This window comes from Coregonus clupeaformis, chromosome 10 (assembly GCF_020615455.1).
Source record: "Coregonus clupeaformis isolate EN_2021a chromosome 10, ASM2061545v1, whole genome shotgun sequence".
Taxonomy (NCBI): domain Eukaryota; kingdom Metazoa; phylum Chordata; class Actinopteri; order Salmoniformes; family Salmonidae; genus Coregonus; species Coregonus clupeaformis.
The window spans coordinates 36,043,846-36,066,749 of NC_059201.1; the positions used below are offsets into that span (position 1 = coordinate 36,043,846).

General features: G+C 44.5%; 1 protein-coding gene across 3 annotated transcripts in view; it reads right to left on the reverse strand.

Moving 5' to 3' along the window:
• The window catches only part of LOC121575383 (sarcolemmal membrane-associated protein-like), a 209,358-nt gene that overhangs the window by 23,445 nt on the left and 163,009 nt on the right, over window positions 1–22,904 (reverse strand). For all 3 annotated transcript variants that reach the window (XM_041888450.2, XM_041888448.2, XM_041888449.2), the window contains 3 exons: window positions 20,665–20,745; window positions 20,148–20,207; window positions 6,653–6,853 (listed from right to left, as the gene is read on the reverse strand). In XM_041888450.2, the coding sequence (XP_041744384.1) occupies window positions 6,653–6,853; window positions 20,148–20,207; window positions 20,665–20,745 (342 nt within the window). The remainder of the gene's footprint in view (window positions 1–6,652; window positions 6,854–20,147; window positions 20,208–20,664; window positions 20,746–22,904) is intronic.

Here is a 22,904-nt window from a genome sequence, read left to right on the forward strand (position 1 = left end):
TATGATCCCTTATTGATGTCACCTGTTAAATCCACTTCAATCAGTGTAGATGAAGGGGAGGAGACAGGTTAAAGAAGGATTTTTAAGCCTTGAGACAATTGAGACATGGATTGTGTATGTGTGCCATTCAGAGGGTGAATGGGCAAGACAAAAGATTGAAGTGCCTTTGAACGGTCTATGGTAGTAGGTACCAGGAACACCGGTTTGTTTCAAAAACTGCAGCGCTACTGGGTTTATAACTCAGTTTCCTGTTTATAACTCAGTTTCCTGTGTGCATCAAGAATGGTCCACCACCCAAAAGACATCCAGCCAGTTTGACACAACTGTGGGAAGCATTGGAGTCAACATGGGCCAGCATCCCTGTGGAACGCTTGACACCTTGTAGAGTCTATGCTCCGACTAATTGAGGCTGTTCTGAGTGCAACTCAATATTAGGAAGGTGTCCTTAAAGTTTTGAACACTCAGTGTACACTACATGACCAAAAGTATGTGGACACCTGCTCGTCAAACATCTCATCCCAAAATCTTGGGCATTAATATGGAGTTGGTCCCCCTTTGCTGCTATAACAGCCTCCACTCTTCTGGGAAGGCTTTCCACTAGATGTTGGAACATTGCTGCGGGGACTTGCTTCCATTCAGCCACAAGAGCATTAGTGAGGTTCGGGCACTGTTGTTGGGCGATTAGGCCTGGCTCGCAGTCGGCATTCCAATTAATCCCAAAGGTGTTCTATGGGGTTGAGGTCAGGGCTCTGTGCAGACCAGTCAAGTTCTTCCACATTGATCTCGACAAACCATTTCTGTATGGACCTCGCTTTGTGCACGGGGGCATTGTCATGCTGAAACAGGAAAGGGCCTTCCCCAAACTGTTGCCACAAAGTTGGAAGCACAGAATCGTCTAGAAGCGTTAAGATTTCCCTTCACTGGAACTAAGGGGCCTAGCCCGAACCATGAAAAACAGCCCCAGACCATTATTCCTCCTCCACCAAACTTTACAGTCGGCACTATGCATTCGGGCAGGTAGCGTTGTCCTGGCATCTGCAAAACCCAGATTAGTCCGTTGGACTGCCAGATGGTGAAGCGTGATTAATAACTCCAGAGAATGCATTTCCACTGCTCCAGAGTCCAATGGCGGTGAGCTTTACACCACTCCAGCCGACGCTTGGCATTGCGCATGGTGATCTTAGGCTTGTGTGTGGCTACTCTGCCATGGAAACCCATTTCATGAAGCTCCTAACAAACAATTATTGTGCTTCCAGTTTGGAACTCGGTAGTGAGTGTTACAACCGAGGATAAACAATTTTTAAGCGCTAAAAGCTTCAGCACTCACGTTCGGTAAGCTTGTGTGGCCTACCACTTCGCGGCTGAGCCGTTGTTGCTCCTAGACGTTTTTACTTCACAATAACAGCACTTACAGTTGACCGAGGCAGCTCTAGCAGGGCAGAAATGTACTCAGTACTTTGTTGAAGTACCTTTGGCAGCGATTACAGCCTAGAGTCTTCTTGGGTATGACGCTACAAGCTTGGCACACCTGTATTTGGCGAGTTTCTCAAATTCTTCTCTGCAGATCCTCTCAAGCTCTGTCAGGTTGGATGGGGAGCGTCGCTGCACAGCCATTTTCAGGTCTCTCCAGAGATGTTCGATCGGGTTCAAGTCCAGGCTCTGGCTGGGCCACCCAAGAACATTCAGAGACTTGTCCCGAAGCCACTCCTGTGTTGTCTTGGCTGTGTGCTTAGGGTCATTGTCCTGTTGTAAGGTGAACCTTCGCCCCAGTCTGAGGTCCTGAGCGCTCTGGAGCAGGTTTTCATCAAGGATCTATCTGTACTTTGCTCCATTCATCTTTCCCTCGATCCTGACTAGTCTCCCAGTCCCTGCCGCTGAAAAACATCCCCACAGTATGATGCTGCCACCACCATGCTTCACCGTAGGGATGGTGCCATGTTTCCTCCAGACGTGACGCTTGGCATTCAGGCCAAAGAGTTCAATCTTGGTTTCCTCAGACCAGAGAATCTTGTTTCTCATTGTCCTTTAGGTGCCTTTTGGCAAACTCCAAACGGGCCGTCATGCCTTTGCAAAAAATTTATAAAAACCTTGTTTTCGCTTTGTCATTATGGGGTATTGTGTGTAGACTGATGAGAAAAAAATACTTTTATCCATTTTAGAATAAGTCTGTAACGTAACAAAATGTGGAAAAAGGGGTCTGAATAATTTCCGAATGCACTGTATATATAACCCAAGTCATAGTTAACTCACTCTGTAGGTACTGATCTGTACTATATACTCACTCTGTAGGTACTGATCTGTACTATATACTCACTCTGTAGGTACTGATCTGTACTATACTCACTCTGTAGGTACTGATCTGTACTATACTCACTCTGTAGGTACTGATCTGTACTATATACTCACTCTGTAGGTACTGATCTGTACTATACTCACTCTGTAGGTACTGATCTGTACTATACTCACTCTGTAGGTACTGATCTGTACTATATACTCACTCTGTAGGTACTGATCTGTACTATACTCTCTGTAGGTACTGATCTGTACTATATACTCACTCTGTAGGTACTGATCTGTACTATACTCTCTGTAGGTACTGATCTGTACTATACTCACTCTATAGGTACTGATCTGTACTATACTCACTCTGTAGGTACTGATCTGTACTATACTCACTCTGTAGGTACTGATCTGTACTATATACTCACTCTGTAGGTACTGATATGTACTATATACTCACTCTGTAGGTACTGATCTGTACTATATACTCACTCTGTAGGTACTGATCTGTACTATACTCTCACTCTGTAGGTACTGATCTGTACTATACTCACTCTGTAGGTACTGATCTGTACTATATACTCACTCTGTAAGTACTGATCTGTACTATATACTCACTCTGTAGGTACTGATCCGTACTATACTCACTCTGTAGGTACTGATCTGTACTATATACTCACTCTGTAGGTACTGATCTGTACTATTCTCACTCTGTAGGTACTGATCTGTACTATATACTCACTCTGTAGGTACTGATCTGTACTATATACTCACTCTGTAGGTACTGATCTGTACTATACTCACTCTGCAGGTACTGATCTGTACTATATACTCACTCTATAGGTACTGATCTGTACTATATACTCACTCTGTAGGTACTGATCTGTACTATATACTCACTCTGTAGGTACTGATCTGTACTATATACTCACTCTGTAGGTACTGATCTGTACTATACTCACTCTGTAGGTACTGATCTGTACTATATACTCACTCTGTAGGTACTGATCTGTACTATATACTCACTCTGTAGGTACTGATCTGTACTATACTCACTCTGCAGGTACTGATCTGTACTATATACTCACTCTATAGGTACTGATCTGTACTATATACTCACTCTGTAGGTACTGATCTGTACTATATACTCACTCTGTAGGTACTGATCTGTACTATACTCACTCTGTAGGTACTGATCTGTACTATATACTCACTCTGTAGGTACTGATCTGTACTATACTCACTCTGTAGGTACTGATCTGTACTATATACTCACTCTGTAGGTACTGATCTGTACAATACTCACTCTGTAGGTACTGATCTGTACTATACTCACTCTGTAGGTACTGATCTGTACTATATACTCACTCTGTAGGTACTGATATGTACTATACTCACTCTGTAGGTACTGATCTGTACTATACTCACTCTGCAGGTACTGATATGTACTATACTCACTCTGTAGGTACTGATCTGTACTATACTCACTCTGTAGGTACTGATCTGTACTATATACTCACTCTGTAGGTACTGATCTGTACTATGCTCACTCTGTAGGTACTGATCTGTACTATATACTCACTCTGTAGGTACTGATCTGTACTATATACTCACTCTGTAGGTACTGATCTGTACTATACTCACTCTGTAGGTACTGATCTGTACTATATACTCACTCTGTAGGTACTGATCTGTACTATATACTCACTCTGTAGGTACTGATCTGTACTATATACTCACTCTGTAGGTACTGATCTGTACTATACTTACTCTGTAGGTACTGATCTGTACTATATACTCACTATGTAGGTACTGATCTGTACTATACTCACTCTGTAGGTACTGATTTGTACTATATACTCACTCTGTAGGTACTGATCTGTACTATATACACTCACTCTGTAGGTACTGATCTGTACTATATACTCTCTGTAGGTACTGATCTGTACTATACTCACTCTGTAGGTACTGATCTGTACTATATACTCACTCTGTAGGTACTGATCTGTACTATATACTCACTCTGTAGGTACTGATCTGTACTATATACTCACTCTGTAGGTACTGATCTGTACTATACTCACTCTGTAGGTACTGATCTGTACTATATACTCACTATGTAGGTACTGATCTGTACAATACTCACTCTGTAGGTACTGATCTGTACTATATACTCACTCTGTAGGTACTGATCTGTACTATATACACTCTCTCTGTAGGTACTGATCTGTACTATATACTCTCTGTAGGTACTGATCTGTACTATATACTCACTCTGTAGGTACTGATCTGTACTATATACTCACTCTGTAGGTACTGATCTGTACTATACTCACTCTGTAGGTACTGATCTGTACTATATATACTCACTCTGTAGGTACTGATCTGTACTATATATACTCACTCTGTAGGTACTGATCTGTACTATATATACTCACTCTGTAGGTACTGATCTGTACTATATACCCACTCTGTAGGTACTGATCTGTACTATATACTCACTCTGTAGGTACTGAGCTGTACTATATACTCACTCTGTAGGTACTGATCTGTACTATACTCACTCTGTAGGTACTGATCTGTACTATACTTACTCTGTAGGTACTGATCTGTACTATACTCACTCTGTAGGTACGGATCTGTACTATACTCACTCTGTAGGTACTGATCTGTACTATATACTCACTCTGTAGGTACTGATCTGTACTATATACTCACTCTGTAGGTACTGAGCTGTACTATATACTCACTCTGTAGGTACTGATCTGTACTATACTCACTCTGTAGGTACTGATCTGTACTATACTTACTCTGTAGGTACTGATCTGTACTATACTCACTCTGTAGGTACGGATCTGTACTATACTCACTCTGTAGGTACTGATCTGTACTATATACTCACTCTGTAGGTACTGATCTGTACTATATACTCACTCTGTAGGTACTGATCTGTACTATATACTCACTCTGTAGGTACTGATCTGTACTATATACTCACTCTGTAGGTACTGATCTGTACTATACTCACTCTGTAGGTACTGATCTGTACTATATACTCACTCTGTAGGTACTGATCTGTACTATATACTCACTCTGTAGGTACTGATCTGTACTATATACTCACTCTGTAGGTACTGATCTGTACTATACTCACTCTGTAGGTACTGATCTGTACTATATACTCACTCTGTAGGTACTGATCTGTACTATACTCACTCTGTAGGTACTGATCTGTACTATACTCACTCTGTAGGTACTGATCTGTACTATATACTCACTCTGTAGGTACTGATCTGTACTATATACACTCACTCTGTAGGTACTGATCTGTACTATATACTCACTATGTAGGTACTGATCTGTACTATACTCACTCTGTAGGTACTGATCTGTACTATATACTCACTCTGTAGGTACTGATCTGTACTATATACACTCACTCTGTAGGTACTGATCTGTACTATACTTACTCTGTAGGTACTGATCTGTACTATATACTCACTCTGTAGGTACTGATCTGTACTATACTCACTCTGTAGGTACTGATCTGTACTATACTCACTCTGTAGGTACTGATCTGTACTATACTCACTCTGTAGGTACTGATCTGTACTATACTCACTCTGTAGGTACTGATCTGTACTATATACTCACTCTGTAGGTACTGATCTGTACTATATACTCACTCTGTAGGTACTGATCTGTACTATACTCACTCTGTAGGTACTGATCTGTACTATATACTCACTCTGTAGGTACTGATCTGTACTATACTCACTCTGTAGGTACTGATCTGTACTATATACTCACTCTGTAGGTACTGATCTGTACTATACTCACTCTGTAGGTACTGATCTGTACTATATACTCACTCTGTAGGTACTGATCTGTACTATACTCACTCTGTAGGTACTGATCTGTACTATATACTCACTCTGTAGGTACTGATCTGTACTATATACACTCACTCTGTAGGTACTGATCTGTACTATACTTACTCTGTAGGTACTGATCTGTACTATATACTCACTCTGTAGGTACTGATCTGTACTATACTCACTCTGTAGGTACTGATCTGTACTATATACTCACTCTGTAGGTACTGATCTGTACTATATACTCACTCTGTAGGTACTGATCTGTACTATATACTCACTCTGTAGGTACTGATCTGTACTATATACTCACTCTGTAGGTACTGATCTGTACTATATACTCACTCTGTAGGTACTGATCTGTACTATACTCACTCTGTAGGTACTGATCTGTACTATATACTCACTCTGTAGGTACTGATCTGTACTATATACTCACACTGTAGGTACTGATCTGTACTATACTCTGTAGGTACTGATCTGTACTATATACTCACTCTGTAGGTACTGGATCTGCTTGGCTGACTCCTCAGTCTGCTGCGTGTTATTCCTCCTCTCCTCTTCCAGTAAGGCCTGGAGGTCCAGACACTTCTGCTTGCCTGTGTTGGCCAACTCCTGGGCCTCCAGCAGCTCTCTGTGGAGGTGGTGAATCACCTGCTCTCTGTCCCCAGGCTCCAGGTTGGTACTCAGCAGCTCATCTAGACCGGGACGGACAGGTGGGATATAGTTAGATATAGAGGTAAGTAAGGAGATGAGGTGCTAGAGCGGTGGGTGGGATATAGTTAGATATAGAGGTAAGTAAGGAGATGAGGTGCTAGAGCAGTGGGTGGGATATAGTTAGATATAGAGGTAAGTAAGGAGATGAGGTGCTAGAGCAGTGGGTGGGATATAGTTAGATATAGAGGTAAGTAAGGAGATGAGGTGCTAGAGCGGTGGGTGGGATATAGTTAGATATAGAGGTAAGTAAGGAGATGAGGTGCTAGAGCGGTGGGTGGGATATAGTTAGATATAGAGGTAAGTAAGGAGATGAGGTGCTAGAGCAGTGGGTGGGATATAGTTAGATATAGAGGTAAGTAAGGGAGATGAGGTGCTAGAGCGGTGGGTGGGATATAGTTAGATATAGAGGTAAGTAAGGAGGTGAGGTGCTAGAGCGGTGGGTGGGATATAGTTAGATATAGAGGTAAGTAAGGAGGTGAGGTGCTAGAGCGGTGGGTGGGATATAGTTAGATATAGAGGTAAGTAAGGAGATGAGGTGCTAGAGCAGTGGGTGGGATATAGTTAGATATAGAGGTAAGTAAGGAGATGAGGTGCTAGAGCGGTGGGTGGGATATAGTTAGATATAGAGGTAAGTAAGGAGATGAGGTGCTAGAGCAGTGGGTGGGATATAGTTAGATATAGAGGTAAGTAAGGAGGTGAGGTGCTAGAGCGGTGGGTGGGATATAGTTAGATATAGAGGTAAGTAAGGAGATGAGGTGCTAGAGCGGTGGGTGGGATATAGTTAGATATAGAGGTAAGTAAGGAGATGAGGTGCTAGAGCGGTGGGTGGGATATAGTTAGATATAGAGGTAAGTAAGGAGATGAGGTGCTAGAGCGGTGGGTGGGATATAGTTAGATATAGAGGTAAGTAAGGAGATGAGGTGCTAGAGCAGTGGGTGGGATATAGTTAGATATAGAGGTAAGTAAGGAGATGAGGTGGTAGAGCGGTGGGTGGGATATAGTTAGATATAGAGGTAAGTAAGGAGATGAGGTGCTAGAGCAGTGGGTGGGATATAGTTAGATATAGAGGTAAGTAAGGAGATGAGGTGCTAGAGCAGTGGGTGGGATATAGTTAGATATAGAGGTAAGTAAGGAGATGAGGTGGTAGAGCGGGGGGTGGGATATAGTTAGATATAGAGGTAAGTAAGGAGATGAGGTGCTAGAGCGGTGGGTGGGATATAGTTAGATATAGAGGTAAGTAAGGAGATGAGGTGCTAGAGCAGTGGGTGGGATATAGTTAGATATAGAGGTAAGTAAGGAGATGAGGTGCTAGAGCAGTGGGTGGGATATAGTTAGATATAGAGGTAAGTAAGGAGATGAGGTGCTAGAGCGGGGGGTGGGATCTGAACCCATGCTAGAGCGGTGGGTGGGATATAGTTAGATATAGAGGTAAGTAAGGAGATGAGGTGCTAGAGCGGTGGGTGGGATATAGTTAGATATAGAGGTAAGTAAGGAGATGAGGTGCTAGAGCGGTGGGTGGGATATAGTTAGATATAGAGGTAAGTAAGGAGATGAGGTGCTGGAGCGGGGGGTGGGATATAGTTAGATATAGAGGTAAGTAAGGAGATGAGGTGCTAGAGCGGTGGGTGGGATATAGTTAGATATAGAGGTAAGTAAGGAGATGAGGTGCTGGAGCGGGGGGTGGGATATAGTTAGATATAGAGGTAAGTAAGGAGATGAGGTGGTAGAGCGGTGGGTGGGATATAGTTAGATATAGAGGTAAGTAAGGAGATGAGGTGCTAGAGCAGTGGGTGGGATATAGTTAGATATAGAGGTAAGTAAGGAGATGAGGTGCTAGAGCGGTGGGTGGGATATAGTTAGATATAGAGGTAAGTAAGGAGATGAGGTGCTAGAGCGGTGGGTGGGATATAGTTAGATATAGAGGTAAATAAGGAGATGAGGTGCTGGAGCAGTGGGTGGGATATAGTTAGATATAGAGGTAAATAAGGAGATGAGGTGCTAGAGCGGGGGGTGGGATCTGAACCCATGCTAGAGCGGTGGGTGGGATATAGTTAGATATAGAGGTAAGTAAGGAGATGAGGTGCTAGAGCGGTGGGTGGGATATAGTTAGATATAGAGGTAAGTAAGGAGATGAGGTGCTAGAGCAGTGGGTGGGATATAGTTAGATATAGAGGTAAGTAAGGAGATGAGGTGCTAGAGCGGTGGGTGGGATATAGTTAGATATAGAGGTAAGTAAGGAGGTGAGGTGCTAGAGCGGTGGGTGGGATATAGTTAGATATAGAGGTAAGTAAGGAGATGAGGTGCTAGAGCGGTGGGTGGGATATAGTTAGATATAGAGGTAAGTAAGGAGATGAGGTGCTAGAGCGGTGGGTGGGATATAGTTAGATATAGAGGTAAGTAAGGAGATGAGGTGCTAGAGCGGTGGGTGGGATATAGTTAGATATAGAGGTAAGTAAGGAGATGAGGTGCTGGAGCAGTGGGTGGGATATAGTTAGATATAGAGGTAAATAAGGAGATGAGGTGCTAGAGCGGGGGGTGGGATCTGAACCCATGCTAGAGCGGTGGGTGGGATATAGTTAGATATAGAGGTAAGTAAGGAGATGAGGTGCTAGAGCGGTGGGTGGGATATAGTTAGATATAGAGGTAAGTAAGGAGATGAGGTGCTAGAGCAGTGGGTGGGATATAGTTAGATATAGAGGTAAGTAAGGAGATGAGGTGCTAGAGCGGTGGGTGGGATATAGTTAGATATAGAGGTAAGTAAGGAGGTGAGGTGCTAGAGCGGTGGGTGGGATATAGTTAGATATAGAGGTAAGTAAGGAGATGAGGTGCTAGAGCGGTGGGTGGGATATAGTTAGATATAGAGGTAAGTAAGGAGATGAGGTGCTAGAGCGGTGGGTGGGATATAGTTAGATATAGAGGTAAGTAAGGAGATGAGGTGCTAGAGCGGTGGGTGGGATATAGTTAGATATAGAGGTAAGTAAGGAGATGAGGTGCTAGAGCGGTGGGTGGGATATAGTTAGATATAGAGGTAAGTAAGGAGATGAGGTGCTAGAGCGGTGGGTGGGATATAGTTAGATATAGAGGTAAATAAGGAGATGAGGTGCTAGAGCGGTGGGTGGGATCTGAACCCATGCTAGAGCGGTGGGTGGGATCTGAACCCATGCTGGCAGCTGTACAGAGTACATGTGATGCAGAGGCAGGGGCTTTGATTGAAGGGCCACCCAGGCTACAGAAAGACTTCTAATCAAAGTCGGCTGTGCATTTATGTTATCTTAAGTTATGGATAGGGTTGGGCAGTATATGGTATTACCGAATGTGCACAAAAGGGGTGCTATTTAAAATTAAATTAGACAGGGATCTAGATCCAGGAGGGGGCTGAATGTCTCAGCTGTTACCAAGAAGCTTGATCTTGACATCTAGTCTCTTAGCTAGCAAGTTAGCAAACCCAACGCAGAGCTGGAGCCCTGAGCTGGATATCATTTGACACATCTTAGATGTCTTACAGTTATACTTAACTTACAAGTACTGGCATAGCAAACATCTCCGCGAGGCGTCGGTATTTCGGAATACCCCGGTATACGGTATAAACGGTATATCGCCAAGCCTAGTTATGGACATCTGTACCGTATCTGTGTAACCACCACACGTGGTTGGCTGTTGCTCACACTACAGTGACGAATAACCAACCATGTTTTTACACTACAGTGACGAATAACCAACCATGTTTTTACACTACAGTGACGAATAACCAACCATGTTTTTACACTACAGTGACGAATAACCAACCATGTTTTTACACTACAGTGACGAATAACCAACCATGTTTTACACTACAGTGACGAATAACCAACCATGTTTTTACACTACAGTGACGAATAACCAACCATGTTTTTACACTACAGTGACGAATAACCAACCATGTTTTACACTACAGTGACGAATAACCAACCATGTTTTTACACTACAGTGACGAATAACCAACCATGTTTTTTACACTACAGTGACGAATAACCAACCATGTTTTTACACTACAGTGACGAATAACCAACCATGTTTTTACACTACAGTGACGAATAACCAACCATGTTTTTACACTACAGTGACGAATAACCAACCATGTTTTTACACTACAGTGACGAATAACCAACCATGTTTTTACACTACAGTGACGAATAACCAACCATGTTTTACACTACAGTGACGAATAACCAACCATGTTTTTACACTACAGTGACGAATAACCAACCATGTTTTTACACTACAGTGACGAATAACCAACCATGTTTTTACACTACAGTGACGAATAACCAACCATGTTTTACACTACAGTGACGAATAACCAACCATGTTTTTACACTACAGTGACGAATAACCAACCATGTTTTTACACTACAGTGACGAATAACCAACCATGTTTTTACACTACAGTGACGAATAACCAACCATGTTTTTACACTACAGTGACGAATAACCAACCATGTTTTACACTACAGTGACGAATAACCAACCATGTTTTTACACTACAGTGACGAATAACCAACCATGTTTTTACACTACAGTGACGAATAACCAACCATGTTTTTACACTACAGTGACGAATAACCAACCATGTTTTACACTACAGTGACGAATAACCAACCATGTTTTTACACTACAGTGACGAATAACCAACCATGTTTTTACACTACAGTGACGAATAACCAACCATGTTTTACACTACAGTGACGAATAACCAACCATGTTTTTACACTACAGTGACGAATAACCAACCATGTTTTTACACTACAGTGACAAATAACCAACCATGTTTTTACACTACAGTGACGAATAACCAACCATGTTTTTACACTACAGTGACGAATAACCAACCATGTTTTACACTACAGTGACGAATAACCAACCATGTTTTACACTACAGTGACGAATAACCAACCATGTTTTTACACTACAGTGACGAATAACCAACCATGTTTTTACACTACAGTGACGAATAACCAACCATGTTTTTACACTACAGTGACGAATAACCAACCATGTTTTTACACTACAGTGACGAATAACCAACCATGTTTTTACACTACAGTGACGAATAACCAACCATGTTTTTACACTACAGTGACGAATAACCAACCATGTTTTACACTACAGTGACGAATAACCAACCATGTTTTTACACTACAGTGACGAATAACCAACCATGTTTTTACACAACAGTGACGAATAACCAACCATGTTTTTACACTACAGTGACGAATAACCAACCATGTTTTACACTACAGTGACGAATAACCAACCATGTTTTTACACTACAGTGACGAATAACCAACCATGTTATTACACTACAGTGACGAATAACCAACCATGTTTTTACACTACAGTGACGAATAACCAACCATGTTTTACACTACAGTGACGAATAACCAACCATGTTTTTACACTACAGTGACGAATAACCAACCATGTTTTTACACTACAGTGACGAATAACCAACCATGTTTTTACACTACAGTGACGAATAACCAACCATGTTTTTACACTACAGTGACGAATAACCAACCATGTTTTACACTACAGTGACGAATAACCAACCATGTTTTTACACTACAGTGACGAATAACCAACCATGTTTTTACACTACAGTGACGAATAACCAACCATGTTTTTACACTACAGTGACGAATAACCAACCATGTTTTACACTACAGTGACGAATAACCAACCATGTTTTTACACTACAGTGACGAATAACCAACCATGTTTTTACACTACAGTGACGAATAACCAACCATGTTTTTACACTACAGTGACGAATAACCAACCATGTTTTACACTATTGTGTCAAAACAAACTGCACCAGGCAGGCAGGCATAGGAAGCCATCTATAATGTCTGAACATGGGAAGCATTTCTCCTGACGTCACCCTCTACCCCTACTGGCAAAATAATATACTGATTATGTGAAGGAGAGATGATTTAACTGTGTGGAGGTCAGGAGAGGTCATCGGAAACTCAACAGCAGACTTCTAGACCTTGTAGAAGGTAAAGGTTCTAACGACGTAACATAACTGACAAGGTGATGAGAGAATGGACCTGAAACAGCTCAGCCTCAGTCCCTAACCACTACCAGACAGTCTCAGAATGGGCTGGCAGAGGAGTGTCTCAGCCTCAGTCCCTAACCTTACCCCCTCCAGCAGCCACTACATCAGGATCTCCCCCCTAACCTTACCCCCTCCAGCAGCCACTACATCAGGATCTCCCCCCTAACCTTACCCCCTCCAGCAGCCACTACATCAGGATCTCCCCCCTAACCTTACCCCCTCCATCAGCCACTACATCAGGATCTCCCCCCTAACCTTACCCCCTATAGCAGCCACTACATCAGGATCTCCCACCCCCTAACCTAACCCCTCCAGCAGCCACTACATCAGGATCTCCCCCTAACCTTACCCCCTCCAGCAGCCACTACATCAGGATCTCCCCCCTAACCTTACCCCCTCCATCAGCCACTACATCAGGATCTCCCCCTAACCTTACCCCCTATAGCAGCCACTACATCAGGATCTCCCCCCTAACCTTACCCCCTCCATCAGCCACTACATCAGGATCTCCCCCCTAACCTTACCCCCTCCATCAGCCACTACATCAGGATCTCCCCCCTAACCTTACCCCCTCCATCAGCCACTACATCAGGATCTCCCCCTAACCACCACCCTCCATCAGCCACTACATCAGGATCTCCCCCTAACCTTACCCCCTATAGCAGCCACTACATCAGGATCTCCCCCTAACCTTACCCCCTCCATCAGCCACTACATCAGGATCTCCCCCCTAACCTTACCCCCCCATAGCAGCCACTACATCAGGATCCCCCCCTAACCTTACCCCCTCCAGCAGCCACTACATCAGGATCTCCCCCCTAACCTTACCCCCTCCATCAGCCACTACATCAGGATCTCCCCCCTAACCTTACCCCTCCATCAGCCACTACATCAGGATCTCCCCCCCTAACCTTACCCCCTCCATCAGCCACTACATCAGGATCTCCCCCTAACCTTACCCCCTATAGCAGCCACTACATCAGGATCTCCCCCTAACCTTACCCCCTCCATCAGCCACTACATCAGGATCTCCCCCCTAACCTTACCCCCTATAGCAGCCACTACATCAGGATCTCCCCCCTAACCTTACCCCCTCCATCAGCCACTACATCAGGATCTCCCCCCTAACCCCACCCCTCCAGCAGCCACTACATCAGGATCTCCCCCCTAACCTTACCCCTCTAGCAGCCACTACATCAGGATCTCCCCCTAACCTTATCCCCTCCATCAGCCACTACATCAGGATCTCCCCCTAACCTTACCCCCTATAGCAGCCACTACATCAGGATCTCCCCCTAACCTTACCCCTCCATCAGCCACTACATCAGGATCTCCCCCCTAACCTTACCCCCTCTAGCAGCCACTACATCAGGATCTCCCCCTAACCTTACCCCTCCATCAGCCACTACATCAGGATCTCCCCCTAACCTCACCCCTCCATCAGCCACTACATCAGGATCTCCCCCCTAACCTTACCCCCCCATCAGCCACTACATCAGGATCTCCCCCTAACCTTACCCCCTCCAGCAGCCACTACATCAGGATCTCCCCCCTAACCTTACCCCCTACAGCAGCCACTACATCAGAACCTCCCCCTATCAGCCACAGACCCTAACTCCCCTCCATCAGCCACTACATCAGGATCTCCCCCTAACCTTACCCCTCCATCAGCCACTACATCAGGATCTCCCCCCTAACCTTACCCCCTATAGCAGCCACTACATCAGGATCTCCCCCCTAACCTTACCCCCTCCATAGCAGCCACTACATCAGGATCTCCCCCTAACCCCATCCCCTCCATCAGCCACTACATCAGGATCTCCCCCTAACCTTACCCCCTATAGCAGCCACTACATCAGGATCTCCCCCTAACCTTACCCCTCCATCAGCCACTACATCAGGATCTCCCCCTAACCTTACCCCCTCCAGCAGCCACTACATCAGGATCTCCCCCTAACCTTACCCCCTCCATCAGCCACTACATCAGGATCTCCCCCTAACCTTACCCCTCCATCAGCCACTACATCAGGATCTCCCCCCTAACCTTACCCCTCCAGCAGCCACTACATCAGGATCTCCCCCTAACCTTACCCCTCCATCAGCCACTACATCAGGATCTCCCCCTAACCTTACCCTCCATAGCAGCCACTACATCAGGATCTCCCCCTAACCTTACCCCTCCAGCAGCCACTACATCAGGATCTCCCCCTAACCTTACCCCCTCCATCAGCCACTACATCAGGATCTCCCCCTAACCTTACCCTCCTAGCAGCCACTACATCAGGATCTCCCCCTAACCCTCCCCCTCCAGCAGCCACTACATCAGGATCTCCCCCTAACCTTACCCCCTATAGCAGCCACTACATCAGGATCTCCCCCTAACCTTACCCCCTCCAGCAGCCACTACATCAGGATCTCCCCCCTAACCCCATCCCCTCCATCAGCCACTACATCAGGATCTCCCCCCTAACCTTACCCCCTCCAGCAGCCACTACATCAGGATCTCCCCCCTAACCTTACCCCCTCCAGCAGCCACTACATCAGGATCTCCCCCCTAACCTTACCCCCTCTAGCAGCCACTACATCAGGATCTCCCCCCTAACCTTACCCCCTCTAGCAGCCACTACATCAGGATCTCCCCCCTAACCTTACCCCCTCCATCAGGGTCTCCCCCCTAACCTTACCCCCTCCATCAGGGTCTCCCCCCTAACCTTACCCCTCCATCAGGGTCTCCCCCCTAACCTTACCCCCTCCATCAGGGTCTCCCCCCTAACCTTACCCCCTCCATCAGGGTCTCCCCCTCCCTCCTCCAAGTCTATTTTGATTTTTTTAACAGCTGACTGAAGATGGGACGGCCGGACATTTGTGCGGTTGAGTCCGTTTCTACGGTAACATGGACTCTTTACAATATGATTAAACTTTTTTCCTCCTTGCTGAAACAAGCAAGGTGTTGTAGCAAACAAGTCTTTGGTTGCCTAGGGAACGCGCCCCACAATGCAGCAGCAGCACACAGAAATAGAACTGCACTGTTGGAGCTAGGAACATAAGCGTTTCGCTACACCCGTGGTAACATCTGCAATAACATTTCATTTTATATTCGGCCATGATTACTACAAGTTTAGATCGCTGGCTAGACTAACTTTCCAATGTAAATTGTCTTACTGACAAAACTAGAGAAAAACTGCTGATGCACAATCCAAGCTGTGAAATAGCACCCTGAGTATTCTACTGCTATAACTCTCAACAGTACGTTGGCACCCTGAGTATTCTACTACTCTAACTCTCAACAGTACGTTGGCACCCTGAGTATTCTACTACTCTAACTCTCAACAGTACGTTGGCACCCTGAGTATTCTACTACTCTAACTCTCAACAGTACGTTGGCACCCTGACTGAGTGTGATGTGGGTTACGCCTGGAACCGGCCCGGTGGATGCCTGACATGACACCCTGACTGAGTGTGATGTGGGTTACGCCTGGAACCGGCCCGGTGGATGCCTGACATGACACCCTGACTGAGTGTGATGTGGGTTACGCCTGGAACCGGCCCGGTGGATGCCTGACATGACACCCTGACTGAGTGTGATGTGGGTTACGCCTGGAACCGGCCCGGTGGATGCCTGACATGACACCCTGACTGAGTGTGATGTGGGTTACGCCTGGAACCGGCCCGGTGGATGCGTGACATGACATCCATGCTGTGCCAGTAACCTCCGTGCTCTGGCTTCTCCTGACTAATTGGTTTACATTCCAACAACATCCCAGCTCAGAACCCTGCTCTGTTGAAATGCAAGTAGCAGCAGCAGACAACTGTTGATGCTGAAGGTATGAGATCTATTCTAGGACAAGGTGACAGCTGTTGATGCTGAAGGTATGAGATCTATTCTAGCACAAGGTGACAGCTGTTGATGCTGAATGTATGAGATCTATTCTAGCACAAGGTGACAGCTGTTGATGCTGAAGGTATGAGATCTATGAAGGTATGTGGTCCTCTGTAGCTCAGCTGGTAGAGCACGGCGCTTGTAACACCAAGGTAGTGGGTTCGATCCCCGGGACCACCCATACACAAAAATGTATGCACGCATGACTGTAAGTCGCTTTGGATAAAAGCGTCTGCTAAATGGCATATTATTATTATTATCTATTCTAGCACAAGGTGACCGCTGTTGATGCTGAAGAATTAAGATCTATTCTATATATTCAATAGAGTCCCCCAGGCCCCAGACAGGTTTGGCCTCCCCATCCCATCCCAACACAAATCAAATCAAATGTTATTTGTCACGTGCCGAATACAACAGGTGTAGACATTACAGTGAAATGCTTACTTACAAGCCCTTAACCAACTATGAAGTTTTAAGAAAGAACCCCCCCCCCCAAAAAAAAAAAAAAATCACACAAAAATACAATATAAAATAATACGAAATAAAAGTTAAAAGAAAAATAACAACAGGGAGGCTATATACAGGGGGTACCGGTACAGAGTCAATGTGCGGGGGCACCGGTTAGCCCAGGTAATTGAGGTAATATGTACATGTAGGTAGAGTTATTAAAGTGACTATGCATAGATAATAAACAGTAGTAGCAGCAGCGTAAAAGAATATGGGGGTGGGGTTGTAATGCAAATAATCTGGGTATCCATTTGATTAGATGTTCAGGAGTCTTATGGCTTGGGGGTAGAAGCTGTTGGAAGCCTTTTGGACCTAGACCTGGCACTCCGGTACCGCTTGCCGTGCGGTAGCAGAGAGAACAGTCTATGACTACGGTGGCTGGAGTCTGACAATTTTTAGGGCCTTCCTCTGACACCGCCTGGTATAGAGGTCCTGGACGGCAGGAAGCTTGGCCCCAGTGATGTACTGGGCCGTACGTACTACCCTCTGTAGTGCCTTGTGGTCGGAGGCCAAGCAGTTGCCATACCAGGCAGTGATGCAACCAGTCAGGATGCTCTCGATGGTGCAGCTGTAGAACCTTTTGAGGATCTGAGGACCCATGCCAAATCTTTTCAGTCTCCTTAGGGGGAATAGGTTTTGTCGTGCCCTCTTCACGACTGTCTTGGTGTGCTTGGACCATGATAGTTTGTTGGTGATGTGGACACCAAGGAACTTGAAGCTCTCAACCTGCCCCACTACAGCCTCGTCGATGAGAATGGGGGCGTGCTCAGTCCTCAGTCCTTTTCCTGTAGTCCACAATCATCTCCTTTGTCTTGATCACATTGAGGGAGAGGTTGTTATCCTGGCACCACACAGCCAGGTCTCTGACCTCCTCCCTATAGGCTGTCTCGTCATTGTCGGTGATCAAGCCTACCACTGTTGTGTCATCTGCAAACTTAATGATGGTGTTGGAGTCGTGCCTGGCCATGCAGCCATGAGTGAACAGGGAGTACAGGAGGGGACTGAGCACGGACCCCTGAGGGGCCCCCGTGTTGAGGATCAGCTCCATATACAGTGGGGAGAACAAGTATTTGATACACTGCCGTTTTTGCAGGTTTTCCTACTTAAAAAGCATGTAGAGGTCTGTAATTTTTATCATAGGTACACTTGAACTGTGAGAGACGGAATCTAAAACAAAAATCCAGAAAATCACATTGTATGATTTTTAAGTAATTAATTTGCATTTTATTGCATGACATAAGTATTTGATCACCTACCAACCAGTAAGAATTCTGGCTCTCACAGACCTGTTAGTTTTTCTTTAAGAAGCCCTCCTGTTCTCCACTCATTACCTGTATTAACTGCACCTGTTTGAACTCGTTACCTGTATAAAAGACACCTGTCCACACACTCAATCATACAGACTCCAACCTCTCCACAATAACCAAGACCAGAGAGCTGTGTAAGGACATCAGGGATAAAATTGAAGACCTGCACAAGGCTGGGATGGGCTACAGGACAATAGGCAAGCAGCTTGGTGAGAAGGCAACAACTGTTGGCGCAATTATTAGAAAATGGAAGAAGTTCAAGATGACGGTCAATCACCCTTGGTCTGGGGCTCCATGCAAGATCTCACCTCGTGGGGCATCAATGATCATGAGGAAAGTGAGGGATCAGCCCAGAACTACACGGCAGGACCTGGTCAATGACCTGAAGAGAGCTGGGACCACAGTCTCAAAGAAAACCATTAGTAACACACTACGCCGTCATGGATTAAAATCCTGCAGCGCACGCAAGGTCCCCCTGCTCAAGCCAGCGCATGTCCAGGCCCGTCTGAAGTTTGCCAATGACCATCTGGATGATCCAGAGGAGGAATGGGAGAAGGTCATGTGGTCTGATGAGACAAAAATAGAGCTTTTTGGTCTAAACTCCACTCGCCGTGTTTGGAGGAAGAAAAAGGATGAGTACAACCCCAAGAACACCATCCCAACCGTGAAGCATGGAGGTGGAAACATCATTCTTTGGGGATGCTTTTCTGCAAAGGGGACAGGACGACTGCACCGTATTGAGGGGAGGATGGATGGGGCCATGTATCGCGAGATCTTGGCCAACAACCTCCTTCCCTCAGTAAGAGCATTGAAGATGGAGTCGTGGCTGGGTCTTCCAGCATGACAACGACCCGAAACACACAGCCAGGGCAACTAAGGAGTGGCTCCGTAAGAAGCATCTCAAGGTCCTGGAGTGGCCTAGCCAGTCTCCAGACCTGAACCCAATAGAAAATATTTGGAGGGAGCTGAAAGTCCGTATTGCCCAGCGACAGCCCCGAAACCTGAAGGATCTGGAGAAGGTCTGTATGGAGGAGTGGGCCAAAATCCCTGCTGCAGTGTGTGCAAACCTGGTCAAGACCTACAGGAAACGTATGATCTCTGTAATTGCAAACAAAGGTTTCTGTACCAAATATTAAGTTATGCTTTGCTGATGTATCAAATACTTATGTCATGCAATAAAATGCAAATGCATTACTTAAAAATCATACAACGTGATTTTCTGGATTTTTGTTTTAGATTCCGTCTCTCACAGTTGAAGTGTACCTATGATAAAAATTACAGACCTCTACATGCTTTGTAAGTAGGAAAACCTGCAAAATCGGCAGTGTATCAAATACTTGTTCCCCCCACTGTATATTCAATAGAATCCCCCAGGCACCAGCCAGGTTTTTGCACTGTTGATCCATCCATCCAGCTGCCTCTCTTGACAACAGATTTTACGGCAACGAGACTATGGACGCAATAAAACATTAAACATGTATTACCTTTGAGCAGGGCGACCCTGTTCTGTGGCTCGTTCAGCTCATGATCATCCATGTTTCCGTCTACACAGAGACAGAGAGAGAAATAAAGGACAGCAAGGGGAGAGAGGAGAGGCGAGGAGAGAGAAAAAGTGAACAGGGAGAGAGAGAGAGGATTAACAGTGAGCAGACCAGGACAAACGGACAGACAGATTGGCATCCAGTGAAACTAAATCAATAAATCAATAGTTATTCCACGGCTCTGTTCTGGACAGTTTCATTAGCACACTAGATCATTAAAATAATAAAACAATACATTTACATAGTTTGAATGTTAATATTGTACTTTTATGTACATGTTTTAATTCATAAACATGGTGAACACTAATTAATTAATGTAATGAATTAATATACAAAGACAATAATTTCACTTTTTCAGTCCTCATAAATGAATAGAAAATATCCTCTGACAGCTTCCAGATGGTTTAATCCTTTAGCTTGTTTATGTATTTAAAAATGTACCTATTTATGAGGTTGTTACCTGAGGTGTCGTCACTGCTGCGGTCCTTGCTGCGGCTCAGTGTATCTGAAATGTCAGATTCTTTAGCATCCAGTTGGTTTTCTACAGAGAGACCAGGAAGATACAATTTAGAACGGGAGGACAACTACTATTAAAACTCTCTCAGAACACTGCAAAATAATTATAAATAAATCACATGAAATAACATGGTTACTATGTAGGGATGTGTATCTCTCCTTTCATGAACGACACCAAACGTACAGTTGAAGTCGGAAGTTTACATACACCTTAGCCAAATACATTTAAACACAGTTTTTCACAATTCCTGACATTTAATCCTAGTAAAAATTCCCTGTCTTAAGTCAGTTAGGATCACCACTTTATTTTAAGAATGTGAAATGTCAGAATAATAGTAGAGAGAATGATTTATTTCAGCTTTTATTTCTTTCATCACATTCCCAGTGGGTCAGAAGTTTACATACACTCAATTAGTATTTGGTAGCATTGCCTTTAAATTGTTTAACTTGGGTCAAACGTTTCGGGTACCTTCCACAAGCTTCCCACAATAAGTTGGGTGAATTTTGGCCCATTCCTCCTGACAGAGCTGATGTAACTGAGTCAGGTTTGTAGGCCTCCTTGCTCGCACACGCCTTTTCAGTTCTGTCCACACATTTTCTATAGGATTGAGGTCAGGGCTTTGTGATGGCCACTCCAATACCTTGACTTTGTTGTCCTTAAGCCATTTTGCCACAACTTTGGAAGTATGCTTGGGGTCATTGTCAATTTGGAAGACCCATTTGCGACCAAGCTTTAACTTCCTGACTGATGTCTTGAGATGTTGCTTCAATATATCCACATAATTTTCCTTCCTCATGATGCCATCTATTTTGTGAAGTGCACCAGTCCCTCCTGCAGCAAAGCACCCCCTCATCATGATGCTGCCACCCCCGTACTTCACGGTTGGGATGGTGTTCTTCGGCTTGCAAGCCACCCCCTTTTTCCTCCAAACATAACAATGGTCATTATGGCCAAACAGTTCTATAATTTTTTCATCAGACCAGAGGACATTTCTCCAAAAAGTACGATCTTTGTCCCCATGTGCAGTTGCAAACTGTAGTCTGGCTTTTTTTATGGAGGTTTTGGAGCAGTGGCTTCTTCCTTGCTGAGCGGCCTTTCAGGTTATGTCGATATAGGACTTGTTTTACTGTGGATATAGATACTTTTGTACCCGTTTCCTCCAGCATCTTCACAAGGTCCTTTCTGTTGTTCTGGGATTGATTTGCACTTTTCGCACCAAAGTACGTTCATCTCTAGGAGACAGAACGCTTCTCCTTCCTGAGCGGTATGACGGCTGCGTGGTCCCATGGTGTTTATACTTGCGTACTATTGTTTGTACAGATGAACGTGGTACCTTCAGGCGTTTGGAAATCGCTCCCAAGGATGAACCAGACTTGTGGAGGTCTACAATTTTTCTTCTGAGGTCTTGGCTGATTCCTTTTGATTTTCCCATGATGTCAAGCAAAGAGGCACTGAGTTTGAAGGTATGTCTTGAAATACATCCACAGGTACACCTCCAATTCACTCAAATGATGTCAATTAGCCTATCAGAAGCTTCTAAAGCCATGACATCATTTTCTGGAATTTTCCAAGCTGTTTAAAGGCACAGTCAACTTAGTGTATGTAAACTTCTGACCCACTGGAATTGTGATACAGTGAATTATAAGTGAAATAATCTGTCTGCAAACAATTGTTGGAAAAATTACTTGTGTCATGCACAAAGTAGATGTCTTAACCGACTTTCCAAAACGATAGTTTGTTAACAAGAAATTTGTGAAGTGGTTGAAAAACAAGTTTTAATGACTCCAACCTAAGAGTATGTAAACTTCCGACTTCAACTGTAAATAGCAGCAGTGGTCGTCTGATGCAGTTTAAACTGGTTTAGCCTGCAGAGACATGATACCAGCTGACCCAGGCCAAAGAGATTACAGCTGCAACTAAACACAACACTGTCTCAGGCTCCTCTGGAAGAAGTCTATCTGGTATATCTGGAATAAGTCTATCTGGTATATCTGGAATAAGTCTATCTGGTATATCTGGAATAAGTCTATCTGGTATATCTGGAATAAGTCTATCTGGTATATCTGGAAGAAGTCTATCTGGTATATCTGGAAGAAGTCTATCTGGTATATCTGGAAGAAGTCTATCTGGTATATCTGGAAGAAGTCTATCTGGTATATCTGGAAGAAGTCTATCTGGTATAT